Genomic DNA, 24,052 nt, shown 5'->3' on the forward strand with positions numbered 1-24,052 from the left:
CTAGAAATCAACATTCCATGTCTTTCTCGATCGCTTTCCACCTTATAGAGACAGTGTCTCTTACTGAACTAGGAGCTCACTGACTGGCTCCATGGATCCACTTGTCTCTGCCTTCCCAGAGCTGGGATTCTAAGTGTTCCATGCCATAACTGGCTTTTCGGGAGCTGGGGATTCAAACCCATGTCTTCATGCTTTTACAGTAAGCACTTTACTGACTATGCCAACTCTCCATCCTCTTAAATAATTCTTGAAGCTACAGAGCTACTAAGATATAGTTTCAGAACAGCACCAAAGCCTGTCCTCATCCAGCAGTTGCCTAGACCTTGGCAGTGCTCTGACGCCGTGGGAGTGAAAGCCCCTGCCTCCTAACCTCCCCTTTGCACTTGGCATGCCCTGAGCTTCCAGGAGTGTTTTGGATTGACTCACCAGTGTGGCATCAAGGTGGAAGCAGAGCATCTGTGGCCCAGCATGAAAGGGAAATGAGCTGGAGCAGAGCCTCAGGAAGGGACAGTGGTCCTGAAGCTGACCCAGGGAAGGATGGGGAAATGGGAGCCACAGCAAGCTAAAGAAGAGATGGTGGAGAGAGGTGGAGAAGGACGGTGCAGCCAGGGTGAAAGGAGAGAAGGAGCAGAAATGAGAACCAGGCCTTAGAAAACCTTTTATGAACCTGGGGTAGACATCTTATCCCAGGCAATGGCTCATTGGTGTCTCCATACTGAGGTGTAGCTTTGGGTCAGGCACCCTGGCTGACTGGATGCTCGGTGGGCAAGCTGCCTGCTCATTTTTCTAGCCTTGTCCACCCACCTCTTGGCCCTCTTTCCATGTGAGAAAGGAAGTTCTTCTGTGGCCAAGAGGATATGGATCTCCAGCAGATGACACTCAGGTAGCAAGATCCCTGCAGACTCAGGGTGATTTGTTCCTTATGAAACAGGAGAAGGCGTCAAGGACCCCCATTCCTTCATGGACTCAACCACCACATCAGAATCCTCAGCTGATCCTCCCACTTCATTCCACACTCAGGTGGCAAGACCTTATAGGGAGATCCAGACACAGGACCCCTGGACACAGCAAATATCTCACAAACAATTGCATTTTATAAATTTTCCCACATGGCCAAGGGAAATGGCTTATCTCATTCAGTAGGCAGGAGGTGGAGAAGGAGGGTGGGGGAACCCCCAGGCCCAAAGCAGCGGAACTTTCAGGAAGTTACCACATGGCAAAACAGAACCAGCCCCAGAGCCTCCTTGTCATAGGGCCAGTAATGCCAATGTAGGGACCCCATATCCTTATGACATCATCTGGTCCCCACTTCTTCCCAAATTCTGTTTCTGAAGACCTTAGAGATGGAGTTTGAGAATGGATTTGTTGGAAGACAAACACCCAGATCTCAGGAGCCTGTGCCTTCAGTCCAGGAGGGTAAGGCTTTCCTGGAAAAGGGATGTGGTAAAAACAGAGAGCCTGGGATGGATTCAGTCCCCGTGGAAAGGCAAGTCCTGGAGAGGACAGATTGGCTGTGAATGTGAGGGGTGCGAGAGGAGGAAGAGGGTGGAGTTTGAGTAGTCTCTTCTCGGAGAAGACAAGAAAGGGGCGAGAATAGGTGAGCTGAACCAAGGTCCCCACCCCCTCACTATGCCACCAGCAGAGCTTGGGAGATAACACAACAAACCAACCCAACCCAACCCAAACCTACGGGCACTGCTGAGAATGAGAACAGACTCGGAGTTTAGGGAATTCATATTCATGTCTTATATACAAAAGTATCTTAGTAAGGGAAATATGTACACCTTTATAAAAGTGGAAGTTTTGGTCTTTGGTAAATCTACTAGGGATATCTCTCTAATGGGATGGTGTATTTGGAAATAACTCTTCTGCAATTACCAGTAGATGGATGAATATATATATATATACACACATATGTGGCTTTTCAAATTCCACAACCCAGAAATTAAAGCATCAGAAAAGCCCCAAATGGAGCTAGTCATTTGCCCACAGTGCAGCCTGTGAATATTGAGAGAACGATTCTGTTAGCAGTTTGACCTAACCATCAAGTTAATAGGAAACTGACCTATCAGGTTACCAGTCAGGAATCTGACCTAACTGGTACTTAGAAGCAAATTAAACTTCTGAAACAGTGCAGTATTCAGTAAGGGGAAAAGTGCAAATGTACAAGATCTCCATCACACATTGTTTGATACAAGTGTGAAGACTGTACAAGTCTGATTTAGGAAAGACAGGCCTGTGAGGCTGGCGGGCCTACTGCTGTGTGCTGTGATATTATTCCCAATGTACCTACTTGGTATGTATGCAAATGTTTACAGTATAACGTACCAATTCTTATTTTGATAGTATTATATTAAGTGTTTTTAAAGTGCATGTGTGTGTGTGTGTGTGTGTGTGTGTGTGTGTGTGTGTGTGTGTGTGTACATGTTACTGCAGTTCCTGCAGGAACCAAAAGGCCGTTTTGGATAGACCCTGGAACTAGAGTTATAGGCAGTTGTGAGCTGCCCAGTGTGGGCACTGGGAACTGAACTCAGGTCTTAAAGAACAGTAAGCGCTTTTAACCACTAAACCACCCACTGAGTCACTTCTCCAATTTAATGCCTAGCATTATCATATTTAAGGTGGAGGAGCCTAAGAGGGGAAGGCAGTCATTCCGTCTTGAAAATGAACTGATTGAATCATCATTTTTTGTTCCTGTCTGCATTTGAGAAGTGCTTACGTCAGTTGGCCAAGGAGACAGGATTTTAGACACCAGGAAAGAGACACTGTGTGCTTGGAGGTGGTTAGGGGGCGCAGGTTTGTGCCCAGGAGAAAGAGAACAAAGGGGCACCTTTGCATATTCTTTAAAAATGAAAATGTCTTCCCTGTAGACGCCTTTGCACCTACGGCATTCAGCAGAGCAAATCTATGTGCTTAGGAAGTATTTATTGAACTGAAGCGCACACACAGATGGAGATGAGGTTGTAATTTTGCTAAGTTGGTCTGGAAGGGCAGAGGCCCAGACAATGGACTCCTTCCTGGCTGTTTCTGGTGGCTGCCCTGTGAGCTTCCGAGCCCCTCCATGCCTTGGAAGAAACCCCAGTCAGAAAGACTGCACAGTCATGACTAACTGGACACTAGGGACTTCCTGTGCCTGGGGAGCTGAGGTGGAGGAAGATCCACCCACTCTCTCCTGACCAAGTAGAAGAGCAGGTGTTGAGCCAGCTGGTCAACTAGGTCTGGATGGTTTCTTAGGTCTTGGGATGGCAGGAGCACCCCCCAATGAATTAGAACAGATGATGTTCTAGAAGCCCCAACAAGGAGAATGAAGAATACCTGCTTCACCCCCAGCCTATTGGTTTGAGGGTTTTGAAGGGGATGCAGTGTCTTCAAGTGAGAGCCAGGCTTCATTCAGGGGGAGAAGGCAGAGGAGGCGTTCAGAGAAGAGACAGGTGTGGAGAAGGCTGGGGTGGTGACAGATGGAAAGATCTGAGGTGTCTGGAGTCTCAGGAGGTACAAAGTTAAGTGGGCAAGCTTCCACTTGATAAGGGATGGTTTGGGAGTCAGTGGCTGAGGCACACAGGTTGACGGACAGGGAATGAATCTTTTGCATGTTGGAGTGGTGAGACCACGGCAATGGGGAACACGGCTTCTCCAGAAGCCAGCAGGAGCCATCGCATCTTCAGTCCCGTCGGAGGAGTCATCACATCTTCCGTCCCATCGCAGGAGTCATCGAATCTCCAGTCCCATCCCAGGAGTCACGGCATCTCCAGTCCCACCGCAGGAGCCGACACATCTCCAGTCCCGTCGCAGGAGTCATGGCATCTCCAGTCCCATCCCAGGGGTCATGGAATCTCCGGTCTCATCGAAAGAGTCATGGCATCTCCAGTCCCATCGCAGGCATCATGGCATCTCCACTCTCATCGCAGGAGTCATGGCATCTCCAGTCCCGTCACAGGAGTCGTTGCATCTCCAGTCCCATCGGAGTCATCGCATCTCCAGTCCCGTCGCAGGCGTCATCGCATCTCCAGCCCCATTGCAGGAGCCGTCGCATCTCCAGTCCCGTCGCAGGAGTCATTGCATCTCCAGTCCCATCGCAGGAGTCGTTGCATCTCCAGTCCCATTGCAGGAGCCATGGCATCTCCCGTCCCATCGCAGGAGTCGTTGCATCTCCAGCCCCATCGCAGGAGCCATGGCATCTCCAGTCCCATTGCAGGAGCCATGGCATCTCCAGTCCCATCGCAGGAGTCGTTGCATCTCCAGTCCCATCACAGGAATCGTCGCATCTTCAGTCCCATCGCAGGAGTCATAGCATCTCCAGTCCCATCGCAGGCATCATGGCATCTCGACTCCCATCGCAGGAGCCATTGCATCTCTAGTCCCACCGCAGGAGCCATGGCATCTCCAGTCCCATCGCAGGAGTCATTGCATCTTCAGTCCCATCGCATCTTCAGTCCCACCGCAGGAACCATCGCATCTTCAGCCCGAACACAGGAGCCATCGCATCTCCAGTCCCATCGCAGGGGCCATCGCATCTTTAGTCCCATCGCAGGAGCCATCACATCTTCAGTCCCATCGCAGGAGTCATCACATCTTCCGTCCCATCGCAGGAGTCATCGAATCTCCAGTCCCACCGCAGGAGGGCAGTTTGGAGGCTGGGGGAGCTGTGACACACTGAACTTTGACATCCTCTGACAGCCTGGCCAAATAGGGCTTCCTTGGTTGTGCATGTTGAACAGGGACACATCCAGGGGAAGCTCGTGACATGTGTTCACTATGAATGGTGTCCTGCACGAAGAAAGCTCTTTACTTGTAGACAAGAGCTCCAGGAGCACACAGTGCTTAGAGTTTCCACTTTTCTGCCGAGAAAACTGAGGAGCACCAAAGTCCAGCACCTTCTGGATTTCAGTCCTATCATTAATGGGATCAGATTTTGATGCCAGCCTTTGAAGATGCCATGAATCTTGGATGTGAGGTTTTCAGTCCTTGTGCAGTACGAACACCAGAAAGAACCAAGCATCGGAATGCTTCTGAAGGGAAGAAGGTGTCTTAGGGATACAAGAGCAACATTGGAGAGTGACCTCTGTCCTTAGCCACAGCTTAGCCTCTAATTTTGCTGGGCTTTGGCTTCTACCAATAGAGAAGAGTGGAGGGCAAAGGTGACTGGAGACTCGCTGAGTGCAAGGGTTACACTCGGCTGTTGGACTGGGAGCTGGTCACCGTGTTGGTGAGGCCACATATATTGGAGTTTGAGGATCTTTCATCTTGTGCTAGCCTGTTTCTCTTGGAAGGCCTTCCAGTGGTCTTCCTGGGGGTAAATATCCGGCCACCAGCGTCCTCAGAGGGAAGCAGAGAAGTATACTGAGGTGTTTGTTTATTTTTCCCCAGCATTGACATTTTAGAAAAGCACTTGCTTTGGTCCCCTTTGAAATGTCTTCCACTCTGCTGGGTTCCCTGAGTCCATAGCTTCAGCTCTGTGTCCACATTAGAGACTCGGTTGTCCCATATTTCTCCTCTCAGGAGACCCTTGCCCTTGGACAGAAAAGATGACCTGGAGTCCTAGTCACATAATATTCTTGGAGGCACCCGCATCCTGAACATTGTGGTAGTGCCTCTGTTTGTGGCTCCCTACCCCCCACGTTTTCATTGCTTAGACCCCTTTACCTCTTCTTGGTGGGGTTGTATTCCCAGGTAAACTGCTCCTCTGTGTGACCTCATCTCAGGCCCTGCCTCCAAAGTACCTTAGGAAGTTACATGTCTGGGGATTTGGAGCTTGGAGAGTGGGCTGGCCACCTGGCCAAGCTAGAAGAGGTTCTAAGTCTTCCTTATACAAACTGTTCCCCTGTCCCCTGTTTTCAGCCCGCCCTTCAGTCCTACTTTCCATGGATCCTGGGGTGTTCAATTCCTGAGGCTTTTTCACAGCTCAGTGGTGTGAAACGCCTGGCTTTTTATTGCTTTCTTTCTCTGCAGGGTATTGGGTTTCAGCATTTTCCGCTCTGATGTATTATTTAGCACCCATGCATCTACTTTCCCTCCTCTGAGATTTTGTTGACTTTGACACCCCTCATCTGGCATCACCTCCTGGGCACTTTCCTTGTCCTTGCAGGCTCAGATTCAATGCCACACAGGGCTGTCTTTCCACTGGACCCCTAGGGAGACCATAGGGAAGATGAAGGCAGCCTTCTACACCAGTGGTCACATGTTCATCAGGAACTCAACATTTCCTTGAGGCCCAGTGTAAAACAAGAGCCTGAAACCTGAATGCCACTTCTATGACACCTACAATTAACTGTGAGATCTGGAGCCAGACAGCAAATGCCTCCAAGCCTCAGTTTCCTCTTCTGTAAAATGAATTGGTGGATCAAGATCCCTTTCAGCTCAGAAGTGCTGTTGATTATGCAGTGTGCCACATCTTAAGGGGACGTTTAATTAATTTGTGAGTTTAAGGAGATGGGGCTCTGTACCTGCCTCCCAGAAAAATGCCTAGGTGATGAGCTTGCCTCAGGCCCAGAGGTGGCCGGTATGCCACCCAGCGTCACCTGATACTTTATTATCTCTTGTGGGCATGCAATGGCAACTGTGCAGAATACAAACCTGCCAGCACATGGGGTCACCTGGGCTTTCACACCGATTGACTTCTTTTTCTAAGATTCCCTGTTATCCAGAATGCATGTAGATAGAGAGGTAAAAAATCCAAGACCTATTTAGAGAACAAAGATGAAGTGCTGAAAAGGAAGAGGCAGAAGACAGGGAAGGAGGAAGGGAGAGAAGGACACACAGAGAGAAAGCATGATATTTTATTGTTTCCAAGTCCTCTGCTCTCACTTGTGGCATTGAGGTCTGTTTATACACTGGGATGGGCATGCCAAGCTTCTTTCTATGGCATCCATTAGTACTCAGCTCTTTGCTTTCCCATCCCTCTTTCCTTTCCCTACCAAAGATGCTGCATGTGTTGTGCAGCAGCTCTGAGAACCACACTAGATTCTTATCTGAGCAAAAGAAGGGAATTTTCTCAAGAAAGAGTATTTTCACTACTTAAAACCTAGGTTTTCACTGTCTCAACCCAGAACCTCAGTGTCTCTATACAATCTTTGCCTTGAGCTCCAGGACCACTGTGCAAATCATTTTCTCTGTTGTCCCAGGCTAGGTCAGATTACCTTAGAACTCTATAGTCTCCTTCCAGATAAATATCAACATGAATTCATCATTGTATATGGTACAAGATGTGAAAATGAGACCCTTGTTCACTTTGTCTGTGATTCCAAAGGCTGGACATACAAAACAATGTTCTTTCACACATTAAAGAAAAGGACCAGATGAACTGTTCAGGGATTACAGTTCAGGAGTGGACTGTAACTGCCTATGTCAATGCTACTGAATCTCTCCTTCCTGCCTGTAGAAGAGGCTGTGGGGGCTGGGGCTGGGGTCAGGGTTTGAGTATGAAATGGCACACATTGACTCATGTGTTTGAACTCTGGGTCCCCAGCTAGTCCTGATGTTTAGGGGAGGTTATGAAATCTTTAGGAGGTGGAGGGTTGCTGGAGTAAGTATGTCACTGGGGGTGGGCTTTATGGTTTATAGCCTGGCTTTGTTTGCTGATTTCTGTTACCTGAATAAAGACACAAGTCAGATTCCTGCTCCCACTACCATACCTCCCTGCCTGTTTTTTTTTTCTCCTGTCCAAGATGGATTGTATCCCTCTGGAACTGTAAGCCAAAACAAACCCTTCTTCCTTAGGTGGCTGTTGTCAGGGTATTTTTTTATCACAGCGACAAGAAAAGAAACAAATACAGATGGGGAGTGGGGGTGAATGACAGTCCTAGAGTCACAAAAGTATTGTGGTGCCTGATAGACTCTGGGTTAGTTCAGCATAAGGGGATGAATGGGGCTGGGACTTGGTGACTGGGGTCAAGGCTAATGAATGGGCTCTTGAGGAGAAAGCATCATCTCTTCAGACCACTGGACAGAGCTTTGGATTTTCTGAGCATCATTCTCCTGAGACGCACTTATGGGTTGTCTACTGACAGATCCATGCTGAGGGAGCCCCCGTCAGAGAGCTGGCCCCCAATAGAAAGCTGGGATAGGGGTGCTCAGGACACAGTGGAGAGCTGCCAGGGCCCCCTGAGAAGAAGTTTGTGGGGCTGAGGATGTCTCTCAGATACAGAGTGCTTGCCTACTATACGCAGAGTTCTGTTCTCAGCACCGAAAGGTGAGGCTTTGCTTGGTGGAAGAAAGGGGGTGACAAGACCTGAGGATGCAGTGGCTTGAGCTGTTTCTGAAACTCAGCAGCAGAGGTAGAAGGAAAGAGGTACCCAAGAAACAGGTGAGACAGAGATGGACAGAGAGAGAGCGAGAGAGAGCCGGTAAACCAGCATTTTAATATTTGTACAACCCAAGGCACTGACATCAGAACCACAGCTGCACCTTCCCTGCAAATAAACAAACCTTCCCCTTCCCCTAGCCTTGGGAGATGTAGGAGCTAATGTAACGGGGACGAATGACCTGGAGAATAGTCAGGAAGCGACCACAATTTCCTCCTGGTCTCACCGGGCCCAGTGACACTCCAACAGTGTAAGTTGGTCCTTTTTAGTTCACCCATCTCCCTTTTGTTTTGTTTTTAGTTGGCACAATCTCTCATTAATTTCTCACCCTTGAGCTACCATTTACCCTCCTTCTTGCAATAGCAAAAGCACATCTAATGGGGATCCATGCCTGCACCGTCCCGCTCTGGAATAGCCTAGCCATGGTCAGTGCTTGTCTGTCTGGGGAAGAAATGGAAGATGAGAGTCCTACAGCACTCTAGGAGGGGTAGAAGAGGCTAGGCCACTGAGGATCTGGACAGAGCAATACAGGAGGGTGCAAAATCCAAGTACCATGAGCAGTTATGTGCTTGGGTTATGGTTGGGAGAAAACCCCACATGAGGGGGTGCAGAATTCAGGTCCAGCTCTGATACCAAAAAATCGTCACAGCTAGGCTGTCCTCTTGGAACCCTTAGGGCTCCCTCCTGGGTAGTGCTGCTGACTCACAAGAGCTCCTAGGCTGGTTTTGAGAAGTAGGCTTAGTGCCTAGGGAATAAGACCTGTGTGTAAAGAATGTGACATCTCTGTCTCTCCACTCTGTTGTTCAGTTGCATTCAAGACAGTCGTGAACATCAGACTGACAGCATTGTTTCAGAGCTTCTTAAGACACAGATACTTGGGGCTTACACTGCTGGTGATGTGAGAGTTTGAGGTGGGCTTGGGAATGGACGCCACCATTCTATCAGGGCCCCCAGATCACTAAGCATGTGGCCAATTCAACCAATTTGCACACACTAACTGCCTGTAGTTGACTTCATGTCTCCTGCTTTTCCTTCAGAATGTTATGTAATTAAAACTGAGCTCGTGGGCGAGGGACTCAAGAGGGGCAGGGAAGGAACAAGGGTGCAATTAGAGGTTTCTCCAGTACCCTGACAGAGGGTTATTTCAGCCTGTAGTGCAGCAGGTGGGGTCCCTTCTGACAATGCCAGAACAGCTCATGAATCTCCCTCCCATCTCACTAAATGTTTGCCCACACGCAAGACTCTCTTTGCTTCTTGGTGATGATGCTGTGAAACCCTGCCTCCTCCAGCCCTGCCTGCTGAGTAATTTATGGGACCCAGAGGACAAGGAAAGTAATTGGGTTTTGTTTTCCCCACTGTCAGGCTCCTTCTGCTGCAGAGGAGTTCTGATTTCTGGGAAGTCTACTGGTCTGTCACATTCACAAGGAGAGGAGGAGGGTGTTTACAGTCCTCGGAAGAAAAAACAACTTCCAAAGCTGTGCTTTCTTTTCTGCACACAGTGGTGATTAAAAATAGAAGCCAATTAGCCCTGGAGAAGTTGGGTGCCAAATAGCTGGGGTATCTGAAGAAAAGCCCACTCTCCTTGCTATTTTTGGTGATGGGAGCAGCATTTCCAACAGGTGGAATTCAAAGCAGTAACAACCAGTGGTGATTCTGTTTCTCTGAGGCTCACTTGTTCCCCGGATACTTCCTCCTGAAGGATTGGCTGCTAGGTTGGAAAGCAAAGGGGATGCTGACTAGCAGGTGCAGATGGACTTGAACTGTGGCTTTTTAGGTGTCTTCGTGCTCTGTTCCTGTGAAGAGACACCATGACCAAGGCAACTTTTATAAAAAGGAAGCACTTAATTAGAAGCTTGTTTATAGTTTTAGAGGGTTAGTCTATGATCATCATGCTGGGAAGCAGACAGGCATGGTGCTGGAGCAGTAGCTGAGAGCTTCACATCCTGATCTGGAGGAAGTAGCTAGAGAGACACTGGGCTTGGTGTGGTTTAAGCCCACCCCCAGTGACACACCTTTCAAGGACACACCTACACCACTAAAGCCACACTACCTATTTCTCCCCAACAGTTGACCAACTGAGAGCCAAGCATTCAAATATATGTATCTGTGGGGGTGATTCTTATTCAAACCACCACATTAGGCCATGAGGGGTTTCTTGTACAGCTCCAGTGCAGGATGAAACAGACTAGCCTATGGTGGGGCTGAAACTATGCAATTAACTCCATGAGTCTTGTGGGTCAATAATATCATTCATTCACTCAGTTTCTGTGTTCATGCATAAGCACTCATGCATGTGAGGCCATTGGTCAACCACAGGTGTCATTCCTCAGGATGCCATTCATCTCAATTTCAGAGACGGGATCTCAACATTTGGAATCCAACAACTCAGTAGGGTCCTATTGAACCTCAGGGATACACCTGCCCCTACCTTCCCCATGCTGGAATTATAGCCACAGGCTACCACAGCCAATTTTTACACTGTGACTGACCTTGGGTTCTCATGCTTACATGGCAAGCTCTTTATTTAGCTATGATGTCGCCTTAGCCCCACTTGATACAAGATGAGGAACCCTATACCAGGTGTTTCTTTAAACACTTGGGTGTAGTGCCCACAAAATGCCTCATTGTGTGTGTGTGTGTGTGTGTGTGTGTGTGTGTGTGTGTGTGTGTGTGTGTGTGAAGCTGCAGTTTGACTTCCAAACCCTTGTTCTACTGGTTTGGGTATGATCATAAATCTTATAAAATGTCCTGATCCCAAACTTCTTCATTTGCCGAAAAAGTTCCAAGGTCTATCAGTGTTTCTTGAATTTTCCTGGCCAAGAATCATCTGGAAGGGCCTGTAAACCCAGGCCTCCCACTAGAGACTGGTTCTGAATGCCAGGCCCAGCCTCATTTGCCAGAAACACTGTGTGAGCAAGACAGGGAACATTAATTCTGCTATCTCTCATTTAATCTAGTGTACTCAAAATGAATATCCTTTCAATAAGTAATCAATATCATGTAACGAGAGGCCTCCTGCTCTTCTTTGTAGTGAGTCTTCAAGCTGCACTGTGTGTCTGGTACCTGTTGCACCATTCACTATGGGATAGGCACTTCCAAGTGCTCACTGCTACCCAGGACCAGGGCCTTCCACTGGACCATGCTCTGAACCCTAGAATCTGGGCTTCTGACTTGTGTTCCAGGAGGTTTGGGAGATAAAGTCTGGCACTGCTAAGGAGCTCCACCAGTTCCACACTGTGTTAGAACACATGTATTGTGTATTAGAACAATGTTGGGGGCAGGCAGTTATATCAGCAGGTGGACTCCTTCAATGGGTAACTAATGTGCACAGGTGTTCTCAGACCTGCCCCTCCATTGCTTATTTCAGTCTCCCGTTACCTATTTATTGTCTCTCTGTCTGTCTAATTATTTTGAGACTGGGTCTCGCTGTGTAGCCCTGCCTGATTTGGAACTTACTATGCAGACCAAGCTGGCCTTGCACTCACAGAGATCCACCCACCTCTTTCTCATGCCCCTCAATGCCTGGATAACCCTCCCCCTCTCCAGCTGACAATCATAAAGACATAATGGTGCCACAGACGATCCGAAGAAGAGAAGTTTAAATGATCAAAGGCATAAGGAGGCTGGCTGGTGAAGACAAACTCGAAAGTACAAAGGACTTCAGGCTTGAATGAGGAGGCTGAGAGGCGCTGGTGATCAAAGGCTGCAGAGCTAGGAAGCAAATGGAGAGGCTGAACATGAATGCGGGATGATGATCTCCAAATAGCCCAGCCTCAGGGAATGATGGGTGGATGGGAAGAGCTTGCATAGCAAAGACAGGGACAAGTGGTGTGCCTGGCTCCCTAAAGGGCAGGAGCTCAGGCCCTGTGATGCAGCAGTCTCTGTGACACAGATTCAGGCAGTTTGGTTTGAGCTTACAACATCCTAAAGCCTCCCATATTTCCTAAGTAAAAAGTCAAGTTTGTTTTTATAAAGAATGTTTTCCATCTGTCTATCCACCCACCCCACCCACCCATGTTGATTAAAATTCATAAAGGCCTATGCTGTGAGATGAATTTTGTTGCAGGTTTTAACATGTAGAAAGTCACTTAGTATACACAATTCTGTAGAGTAGATGTTGCCATCTGTACTTCGTGAGGTAGACATATTTCAAGAGAGGTTAGGGCCTTGTCCAGATGCATGCGGCAGGCACTCTGCTTTGAAAGCCAGAAGATTAATCCCCATCTTAGCTACTTTCCTGTTGCTGTGCTAAAATACTTTGGTAAAAGTCACCCGAGAGAGAAAAGGTTTTTCCTGGCTTACAGGTGCAAGGTGACACAGTCCATCACGGTGGGGAAGACATGGCAGCAGGTGGTGAAGGTGCGGTGTTGGCAAGAGCAGGAGGCTACTTGTCACGTCACATCTGCACCCATGAAATGGAGAAGGAACAGGAAGTGAGGCCGGACTATAAAAATCCCAAGACCTATTTCCTCAGTGAGCCACTTCCGCCTATGAGATTCCAGCTCCTGAAACTTCCCCAAGAGTGCCACCAGCCAGGGACCAAATGTTTCAATACTTGAGCCTGTATGTAGACCTGTGGCTTGAGACTTCTTTGGGGGGCCAAATCATCCTTTCACAGAGGTCACCTAAGACCATTGGAAAACACAGATATTTGCATTATGATTCATATCGGGGCAAAATTATAGTTATGAAGTAAGAACAAAAATGTGGTTAGGGGTCACTGAAGTGATGCTAACCAGCTTGAGCATGGTGAGCATAGCTCTGTCAGGCCTTGCCTTTCTCCCGTTCTCTTTGCCTTGATGAAAAACTGTTTGATTAGATCCCTGAAGCTAGCTCCTAAGGTCCATTTCCTTATTTGGCCACTTTCTCCCCCTGAGGCTGACTCCCAAGGTCCAGCTATCAAAGTATTGAAGTTCAGCAATCAAAAGTGCCCTTTGGCTCATTTAATTAACATGCCCAATTAAAATGAAACACTTCATCCTAACACAAGATTTCCCCTTGTACCTTTATAAACTGCCATTTTCCTGTGTGCCACATCTGCCTCCTCTCTATCCAGAGGAAATTCTTTGTCTTTGGCTCCCCTGGGGGCAGGGACAAATACCCCTTCCCCTTCCCAATGGTCCCCTTTTCTTCTCCCACATTCTCCATCTCTTGTCTTTGCCTCTTATTCACTGCCCTCTGTCCCTCTGGATCTCCTTTGTGCTAAAAACTTGGTCTTGGGGTCCTGAGCTGAGACTTGTTCTTTAAAAAACTTTCTGTGGCCTGGTCACAAGCCAGTGTTTCAGGGAGGCTTTGGACTGCTGTTACTCAACTGCAAATGTGTCCAATTAGTTTTCAGTGGAAACAAAGAGAAGACTACCTTTAGATGTGCCCCTATTAAGAACCATGCACTTACACACTGCTATACTTATTAAGGAAATCTTTTTCAACTTTATAGTTCACAGTAATGGCCCCCCTGCTGTGTGTCAGTGACAACATTGGACTCAGGCTAGGATTAGAGCCAGCCTGCCTACCAGCCTGCTTGCAAGTCTGAGGTTTCTCCAGCTTAGTATCTTTACAAGTAGTGACCTTTTCTTGCTGTCAGGTATGCAGAGTAAGTCAGGATTTGACATTTTATTCTTGGCATTTGATTGAGATGCCTGAAATATGTTACATGGACCCACAGAATCGTTAGGGTCGGTAACAGGGAGAAGTGGGTGGCGGCTCCCGACCAAAGGCTGAATGTTAAACAACAATCACTCCGGGAGACTCTGGAAGAGGGGCTCGGGTTTCTCCCATTTACTTTTGGTATATCCCACATTTGGGTTGTTTTCACATGGTAACATCTCCATCTGGAGCAGCCTCTTTCCACATTTGAGTCCCATTCTCAATGCCCAGTGCATTTGTTAGAATAGAGGAAGGTGTGCTACAGTAGCAAATGCATTTCAGAATTTCAGCCATGACATGGAATGACTTTATCCCTTTTAGTGGTACCTGCTGAGGACTGAGTGGACTTCTTTTGAGAGTCTCTTCTGTAGGGCTTGTTGCTATGGGTCTCCTGTATGGGTCTCTATCGTGGATCTCTGGCTTGAGCATCTTGCTAGGTTCTTGGGTGTGGGCCCCCTGCACAGGTACCCTGCAGGGCTCTCTTGTAAATCTCTTCTGCCGGGCTTCACTTTGTAGCCCTCCTATGGACATGGGCTTGCTTAGCGCTAGTGGCTCAGTGATCTATCCATTTCTTTACTACAGCTCTGCCATGTTAGAGCCTAAACAAAAAGCAGGAGAATGGGGTGTGGAGGGAGCTGAGGGAGAACATACATGTTCATAATTGACTTAGACTTCAGAAGGGAAGGCACACTGTATTCTATTCATGTCCCCCTTGAGAATGTCAGGTGACCTGGTTCATATACCCTAGGTCTGAAGATAATGAAGAACATATAGATACTTTGTGAGTAGAAATAGTCTCTGTGGTGCCAGATCTGGCTTCAGCCCTCTGGAGTGCTACCTTCTAGCAGTGTTCCCAGAGAACTCCACCTCCTCAAACTTTGCATCGGCAAGGTTAACTGGAAGTATCAAACTGGCAGGACTTTGAACTGTCCTCTGACCTACACTGGCCTCAGACCACTGTCCGGACTGTGAGCTCTGTTCAGCAGGAAACTTGCCATTTTCTCCTCCTGCATGCTGCCCTCACACAGAGCGCCTCATTCTCTGTCCGTGGTGCTGAAAGTTTGGTTCATTCCCCAGTGTGGGATGGTAAATACTTCTCTCATCACATAGACAGGGATGGGCGTCCTGGCTTCTCAGCCACATAGTGGGAAAGGCCATGGAAATTTAGTTCACTGTGAACACACTAATCTTTGGTCAGCAGCGTTGAGCTAACCATGCAGACTAATTCAGGTACTGGCTCTGACAGTTCGTCTTGATTACTGATTGAATGTGGACTCAACTAAGAGTCATGGTCCTGAGTGGGTCTGTGATATCATTTCAGGAAGGATACCTGGGGCATGAAAGACCCTCTCGCAGAGAGAGCAGGTGCTCAGATGTGACAAGTGCCCAGGGAAAGCAGCACTTCTTAAAAGCCTACCCTTGGTTGTTGATAGTGTCTGTGAATTGCTGTCACTGCTGCTGTCACCCCCACTGCCCTCCAGTTCTGATCCTTCTGCACACATGCAGTGTGAGAGAAAAGACACACGAGTCTATTTTATACTTAGGGAAAGCTTTCTCTCCAACCTTCAACTCTTTCCCCGGGCTGCAGCTATGATGTGTTCTAGGCTCCACTGTATGAGAAGGACTGAGCTGGTGGCATGATGAGGGACTCAAGGGTGTAGCTCTTGTGAGTGGGTAGAGGGAGGAAGCATACAGCTTCAGTGAAAGAATAAAGAGATTTCAGAGAAATGAGAATTAACATCTGGAAGAAAGCATAGGCTAATTCCAAAATATGATTTACAAATATGATTCCAGTTATTAACAAAGTACTAGAGAAAGGACAGCTTTGCAAGACCCCAAGCCCAGGGGAGGGATCATAGCCAGTCATGATGGGAAAGAGACTTGTGACCCCAGAAACTGGGTTAGGGACTAATAGATGTTGGTGTTCTGTGTGGCCTACTCTCCCAAGACATGCAGAACTCCCATGTAATATACCTGCAATCAAGGCAGAAGAAGAAGAAGTATGAATATGTCTATCCCTGTTACTTCATCCTAGCACTCCATGGGATGTCTCCATCTAATGATGGGCTGAGCCTCAGTAGTCTGAGACTGGTGTTTAAACCTTCTTTCCACAAAACTAAGTAGCTGTGGGAGACCTGAGGCAAGAACCAAAAATGACACATTGCAAGGTCACTGCCATTAAATGACAAGGCTGGGTATGAGTGGGAAGTAAGCATTGCCTTTAGGGATGGTGCTTTGGAGGATGGGTCTTGCTTCTCCCCAGAAATCACTGCCTATAACTCAAATGATCAACTTGTGATTTTCCCAGATCTACAAGCTAGCCATGCCCAGGCTGTAGTGGCAACTGAGTATTGCAGGGTCCAAGACTGGCTGGCAGTGTGGCCCACACAGGGCTAAGTAGTGACTGAAGAGACCACATAAGAAGTGACAGGAGAAAGAATCCAGGAAAGTGAGTATGAGATCATCTGAATTCTGCTGTTCAAAGAGGAGCCCAACAGATAGATCTGCCTGACAGTCAACTTTGGGTCAACTTTGCTATAGAATGACATTCAGCTGCTTAGGAAAACTATTCTGGGTGTTTCTGTGAGATTAATGTTTAAACAGGTGAACTTTGAGCAAAGCAGGAGTACCTTCCCTAAGGGTTCATGTCCTCAGTTGAAAGTCTTGCCCTTCTCAAGTCTGAGAGCGAATTCCTCCTGGCTCCCTGTTCTGGTCAGCTTTACATTGCTATGACAACATGCCTGAGAAAAGGATTGGGCTGACAGTTCTGGAGGCAAGAGTCCAAGATCAGGTAGCCCATAGCTTTGGGAATGTACCAAAGGGTAGGCATCCTGGCAGAAGTATGTGACAGAGCCAAGAGCTTACACAGGAGCTCATGAGCTAAAGAGATGAGCCAAGGTCCCAGGTCTTCTTGAAGGCACCATTTCATATGCTAAGGACCTCCACTAAGCCTGCCTCTAAGGCTCTCCCACCTCTTATCTCTCAGGGACTGCATCATTACCACACAGGAATGCTCCTTTTCTAGATTTGGAGCTTTGACTTCCTGCTTCTGCAGTTACTCCATGGTTTCACATGGGACTATCCTATAGGACTTGGACTTAAAGTCTGCCTCCCTCCTCCCTCTGTCTGTCTCTTATATTGGTTCTGGATCTCTAGTCAACCCTGATTAGTATGGAGTGTTTACTGATTAGCTTGTCCCTCCAACAGTGGAGCCTGGTGGAAGCCTCTTCAACAGATGCAAGGTCTCAGTGAGGAGCGGGGAGTAGACCAGCATAGTTTGTCTACTTAAGGTTTCTTTTCCTGTTGTTTGGTTTATTGTTTGTGAGTCACTGAAACAGCTTTTATTCAACAGAAGGGCATTAGAGAATCTTTTTCCATGGGCAGCATCAGACACTTGCAGACAGGCTTTCAAAGTGCCACCTACCGTCTTCACTGGCTTTTTCTTGAGGCTCTCCTGAAGCTTTATCTGGGGGAGTATCGGATTCACAGGATTCTTTACCCAAGTGGTGTAGCTGAGGTCACTAGATGTGGTTTATTAGGCAGAGTTCCCAGAGTACAGCCCTCTTTCTGAAGATGTGAATGCAAGAAAGAGATCACATAGTACTACCATCCTACAAATCACCCATGATGCTCAGAACAATAGCAATAAAGGTTATTAAGGTTATCTCATCATGTTCAGTTTTTCCCCATCCCCATCCCCTCCTTCTCCTCTCCCTCTCTCTTCTCCCCTTTTTGTCCCCCTCCCTTATTCATTCCCCTTCTCTTTGTCTGCTGGTATTGAGAATGGATGATATCCAGGTATAATGATAAATATTGTCAATTTGACAGAATCTAGAATCATCTGAGGGAGGAGCCTGAGCATGCCAGAAGGGGGAAATCTCAATTACATTAAATGATGTGGGTAGAATCATCTTAGCTGTGGGTGGGACCATTCCCTGGGCAGGGGATCCTTAGCTATATAAAACAGAGAGAGCGGGCTGAGCTGAGCTGAGCTGAGCTGAGCTGAGCTGAGCACTGGGTGTGAATTCAATTCATTGCTCTTTTCTGACTACAGAGAGAACATGACCATCAGCTTCAGGATCCTGCTGCCTTGGCTTCCCCACCATCACGGACTGTACCTTCAACTCTGAGCTAGGATAATCTCTCTCTCTCTCTCTCTCTCTCTCTCTCTCTCTCTCTCTCTCTCTCTCTCCTCTCGTTTTTCGAGACAGGGTTTCTCTGTGTAGCTTTACACCTTTCCTGGATCTCGCTCTGTAGCTCAGGTTGGCCTTGAACTCACAGAGATCCGTCTGCCTCTGCCTCCCGAGTGCTGGGATTAAAGGCGTGCGCCACCACCCCCCGGCTCCCTTTCTCTCTTAAATTGATCTTCTCAAAAGTATCTTATCACAGCATCAGGGAAAGGAGCTGAGGCAGCAGGGCATCTCGCATGCTGGGCAAACACTCTGCCACTCTACTTAGCCCAGTACCCACCTCTCCCTGACAATGCTTGTTTTCCCTTCTGTTTCTTCCACACTGTCCTGTCATCAGTTGCGCACGTCTGTGCTGTTGGCTTCTCTCACACCACTCCAAGATTTCACACGGTCTCGATCTCCTCCCTTGTTCCCACTAATATGTGACAGTATCCACTTGTGTACACCCACAAGAAACACGTCTAAGATGTGAAGAAAGGTAAAGACACAGCTGGCAGTTGTTCCTAAATTTCCCTAACAGCCCTTAAAGACCCATGGAGGTATGCAATTAGCTGTGAGAGAATGCAAAACGCTACGTTTCAACTGTGTGTTTTCTCCTACCTTGCTGTGGAAGTCAGACCATGTGTTTTGAATACAAGAACTAAATGCCTCAAGGAAAGTCTGGAAACTGAGTCTGAACATAGAGGTACCATCATCCTATGGACCTTGGAGCTGTGTGGGGAACAGTAAGCATGCGCTGTATGCACGGGCAGTGATCTAGTTCACAGCGGCTGGCTGCCTTGTGCTGGCGTCCTTGAAGGAGCTAGAAACTTCACGGACCGTATTGTAAGCTTTCTCAATCTTCTTCACATTGAAAGGTAGTTTTTGCAAACGTGGGGCTCAAAGTGCTGAACAGTCAAATAACTTTCACTTCTGGGGTGTGAATGCTGTCTCCTTTGAATTTATTTCCAAGCCTTCTGTACAAAATTCCTGTCAGCCATTTAACCTGGCTGCACTGCTCTCCAGCTCTCCCTGACATCATCAATTTGCTGCAAATCATTTTGAAATCTGATGGTTTATTAATGTGGTATGCCACTCTGATCCCTTCTAGTGGTCTAAGACTGAGAGACCCTGAGGTGGGGAGGGCAGAGGCCACTGTACAATTCAGCCGTCTTTCCTCTCTCATGAGTCTGAGGGCTCTCACCTTGGTCACTCAGATAGTACCTGGGGTACCTGGAGCCTCTGAGTCACTCTTGTTTCTGCTTCTCACACAGCCTGAGGTTGGGTGCACAGACATCACTCACAGTTTATTCTCATGGACCATGTTATTCAGACCTGTCTGTCCTTGAATAATGAAGGAGAGGAGAGCCTCTGTATGCCCCAAATGTCACCTGTCCTTCCAACAGTGACCTTCACGTCCAAAGGCCATTTGCTCAGTGTACTCTGTGAAGTGATCCCTGTGTCTGAGGCCTGTGGAAGGCAGGGCAAGCAAGGAGGCCTCTACAAGCAGAAGGGTGGAAGGGAGGAGGGACCTCACACCCCAGACTGAGAAGAAGCTGGCGGTAGGCATAGCCTGTCTCTGAACTCACTCTGAGTCTCCAGCCATGTGGAGTCAGAGGACCTCAGCTAGGGTGTCTGTCTGCAGAACTGGGTTCTCATTTGGGGTTGGTCAGAAGCAGCATGTGGGGAAGTGCTGTTCCCAGGTGCCTGATTTATGCCGTGTGGTTGGCGGGGGTAACTCCCAGCTCATCTCTTTTGTGAGCATGGACAGTGAGGAGCCTAGTCTTCATTTGGTACCAGCCTTGTGACACTGTAGCTAATTCCTCCACCTTCTCTCACACTGACTCCTCCACCCATGTATCAGCTTTTTTCCACCTCTGTGACAAGAATGCCAGACAGAAAGACCATGAGAAAGGAAGGCCGTGCTGCTCATGGGGTTGCCAGAACATCATGGCGGCAGGAACCTTGGCATAGGAGGCTGTTCACATCATGGCTGACAGAAAACAAAGCTCAACGTAAAAGTGACCAGTAGGTGTCAATTTTAAAGGCTGTCACTCCCTCCAGCCAGGCCCCACCTCAGCCTCTTAAAGGTTCCACAGCCTTCCAAAGTAGAAGGAAGGAGAGAGAGAGGGGAAGTTTGAGAGGGAAGGAGAAGGTATGGAGAGGGAAGGGGAATGTGAAGAAATGGTGTGGAAGAGCAAGACAAAACTCAGAATCCCTTACCTCATGCCTGTGTTTACCAGACTGGTGGAGGCTGACACCCTCCTGAGCCCACGCTGCCCTCCAGAGGTTAGCACCCTCCTTCACTTGCACACCTGAGATTCTCCCCAGCCTGGCTTGCTATACTTTCCTAAATCAGTCTATACGTATTGTCAAAAGGAAAGCCCAGTAAGGAAAACATTTTTTTTTCTTCAAGTAATTTACTGGTAACGGGATTATGGGTAAGCCAAGAGGACAAAGAAATCCACCTTAACACATCCAACAAGCATTCCGTTACCCCAGCCCATGGCTTTGCCTCCAGTCTCGGCTCTCTGCCTTCCCAGGCCAGCGTGTGCACCTTCACTGCCCCTGTCCCAGGGTTCGCCACCATGCTCAGCCAGCCCCTGTGCACCGCAGGCTGGTTCTCAAAGACCTTGTCACCTCTGTCCTTGTACCGCCACACCTCCCCCCTCTTCCCTCATAGCGCGCCACACCATTGCCCACTTAACTTTACGATGATTTAATTATGATAATTTAACAACGTTTTCAACCACCCTAGACACAAGTAGAGAAAGCATTCCGTTTTTGTTCATCTCGTCCCATTTAAAATAGCACACTGTCTAACAAAATAGAATACGCTCAACAGATATCCCCTGAGTGCAAGAGCAGCTAAGTGAGTGGAAAATTCTCAGATGGATCTGAACCAGAAAGGAAGGTGAAACTAAGTAGATGGGCCCTCACATTGGTCACCCCTGCCCCATCATTCCCCACAGCATAGGGACCCAGTGTGTTTTGTGTTCACCCTGGTGGCCCCCACAGCAAATAAACAACACCACTCACACAGCCTTGACACAGCTGCTGAGCCTTTCAGCCTCTGATGCTATGATGCTACTTGCTGTTTTTTAAGCAGACCAAGGGCTAAAGCAGTGGTTCTCAACCTTCCTAATACTGTGACCCTCAGTTTAACACAGTTCCTCATATTGTGGTGACCCTCAACCATAAAATTATTTTCATTGCTATGTCATATCCTTAATTTTGCAATTGTTATGAATTGTATTGCAAATATCTGATATGAAGAGTATCTGATATGTGGGGTCATGAGCCACATGTTGAGAACCACTGGTTTAAGGAGTCATACACACTTTGTTGTGAAAGACAAGGGGGCATCTGAAATGCAGGACTTCCACAGTCCAACTTGAAGGCCCATGCTTTTTACTCAGCTAGAACCTGTATTTGGCATCTCTCCAGCCTTCCTCACTTCAAAGACACATGTTTGTTGGGCATACTGCACACTATTGTGTTCTGTCGTTCTTTGGTCTGTGTTAGTTGTGTCCTCCAGCACTTGGCTTCTCCTCTGCCAGGGGAGGCTGCTTCTTGTTAGCAAATATTTGGGTTTGACCTGTGATTTGCTGACATGGAGAAAGCCTTTTCATACATGTACACATACATGCACACACATACACACATACATATACACACTCACATACACACACATACATATACACACACACACATATGTATACTCACATCTCAAGACTTGCTCTTCCTAATAACACAGCTTGGATAATTTTAATCTTTTGTTTCTGAAAATATTATGACTGGGTCTGGAGCGACATCAATGGCCTAGCAACGAAGAAACTGTGCTGCTTTTCCAGAGGACCTGAGTTCAGTTCCCAGCACACATGTCTGGTGGCTCATGACTACCTATAACTCCAGCTCCAGGGGCCTGATGCCCTCTTTTGGATTCCAAGGGCACCTGCAGTCACATGCCTATACTCACAAGCACATATATACATAATTCAAAAATAATAAAAATAAATCTGAAAAATACTGTGACTTGATTAATTGACCTCAAAATCCACTATTGGGCTGTAACTTGTAGTTTGAAAAGCTGTAGCTTTGTTGACCCAGCGTAACTATTGCAGATCAAATCTGGTACTCACAGGCCACAAGATGGGCATTGATAAAGGATGCAAGATAAACACAGCCCAGAGCATTTCCTGAAGGGTGCTGAAAGGTTCAGCCTCTGTCAACCTCTATTTCGTGAGCTTCCTGCAACAACACGTTCTTCTGAGAACCCCTAAGTGGAACATTTGTGATTTCTGAGGCTCTTCTTGGTTTAGTTTATTGTGGTTCTTAAGTTTTGTTTACATCTCTGGAATTTCCTTGTCTCTGGCTGTCCTGTTCTGTATCCTTACCAAGGTCCCTTCTACCCTAGTCCTCCCAGTGGCCAAGAAAATCTGGACATCCACCTTCAAGCCTGGCCCCTCTGTCTGCTCACAGGTACCTGAGAGGAAACCACTTTTAAGAAATGGTTCTCTAGCACCCTCTGGGTGATAGTTCACAGATCCAGACAGCACCATTCCAGGTACTGCGGACACAGTTGGATCATTGATGGTCTGGGAATCAGACAGACCCCCCAGCTGTTGAGAATTATTAGTATGTTTTAGTGAGTGCTGAGTATGCTCTGAGCAAAGGCCAAGAAGACACCAGTTATCTCTACAGGGTCTCCTTCCTCCTTGTTAGGCCTAAGCATGGCATCCCACAGAGCTTTTGCATATTTGGCTTTCTTCAGTGGAGTGAATGATGGGACCATGAGGGTAGTGGGTGCCATAGTGATAAGATGCTTTACCCCTTCATAGGGGTTCTGATGGACCACATGAGGATATCATACTATTTGGGAAACTGGGTATTTCATTATATCATTGCTTCTGAAAGCAAAGTCTTCCCCAGAAAAAAATCACTAGAAAAGCTTAGTGCATAGAGACAGCATAGAGGTTGAGAACACATACTGCTCTCACGGAAGATCCAAGTTCAGTCCCCAGCACCTAAGCTGCTCCAGACATGTGATGCCCTCTTTTGACCTCTGCATGCACTGACTGAACGCACACGTACATGCCCCCCTAATTATAAAACTAAAGTAATAAAAAGTTTAAATATCCTCATCTCCAACCCCGTGCAAAGTAACTTATATAAACCACCATCCATAAGTTAGTTCTACTGTAGTGAAATTAAGAAACAAGTCCAAATTAAACTCCTTTACATAGTCTAGAAATTTTATTATTAATCTTTCAATTGAATAATTGAGTTTATGAAAAATAGAAGAGAGTTTGAATATTATTTATTAGGCTACTGCTTCAAACTGTTACCATCAAAAGGTCATTTAAATGGTGAGAATGTACTGCTTTAAAAGCACCTCATCATGAAATTTTAATAGTTGACTATCCCACGCTTTTCATTCAATTATTGCACAGATGAATTATGTATAAGGGTATACCTGTGCTTATTTCCTTATTTACATTTATGAGTATGTCTGTATGCCCACGGCATGCTTGCTGGGGCAGCGGCTGGAGGCCAGCTGCCCTCCACGTGAGAGAATGTCTGTAGCTGAGTTAGAAGAACCTGGGGAATCTGAACAACGGTCTAGGACTTGATGGGTACTGCAAGTGCTATCTAGAACTCCCGCTGATGCAAAGCTGAAGACCTCAGAGTCAATATTATCTTAAGTCAGTCTCCAAGTCCCCACCCCAGTGATGTGAAGACATATGGGCTTTTGCTTAAGGTCCCAGTGCTGGGCCCCCTTGGTGCCTTCTAGCACAATATGGCACATTAGCTCTGACCTTGGTCTATGTTGTCTCTGGGATGCATTACAATGGCTGTCTGGAGCAACAAATAAAAGGATCCTCCTGGCAGCCAGTCTCCAGCTGAGCATGGAGTTGTTCCTGCTGGGCCTGCCAG

General features: G+C 47.4%; 1 protein-coding gene across 6 annotated transcripts in view; it reads left to right on the top strand.

Moving 5' to 3' along the window:
• LOC121827958 (uncharacterized) overlaps positions 1-24,052 on the top strand; it is a 53,477-nt gene that overhangs the window by 3,153 nt on the left and 26,272 nt on the right. For 2 of the 6 annotated variants that reach the window (XM_042273270.2, XM_042273274.2), the window contains exon 3: positions 3,706-5,240. The exons of 1 other annotated variant lie outside the window; for it this stretch is intronic. In XM_042273270.2, coding sequence (XP_042129204.2) covers positions 3,706-4,674 — 969 coding nt within the window. In that variant the 3' untranslated portion in view covers positions 4,675-5,240. 3 more of the 6 variants (XM_042273271.2, XM_042273272.2, XR_013049808.1) reach the window with 2 other exon arrangements.

This window comes from Peromyscus maniculatus, chromosome 3 (genome assembly GCF_049852395.1).
Source record: "Peromyscus maniculatus bairdii isolate BWxNUB_F1_BW_parent chromosome 3, HU_Pman_BW_mat_3.1, whole genome shotgun sequence".
NCBI lineage: Eukaryota > Metazoa > Chordata > Mammalia > Rodentia > Cricetidae > Peromyscus > Peromyscus maniculatus.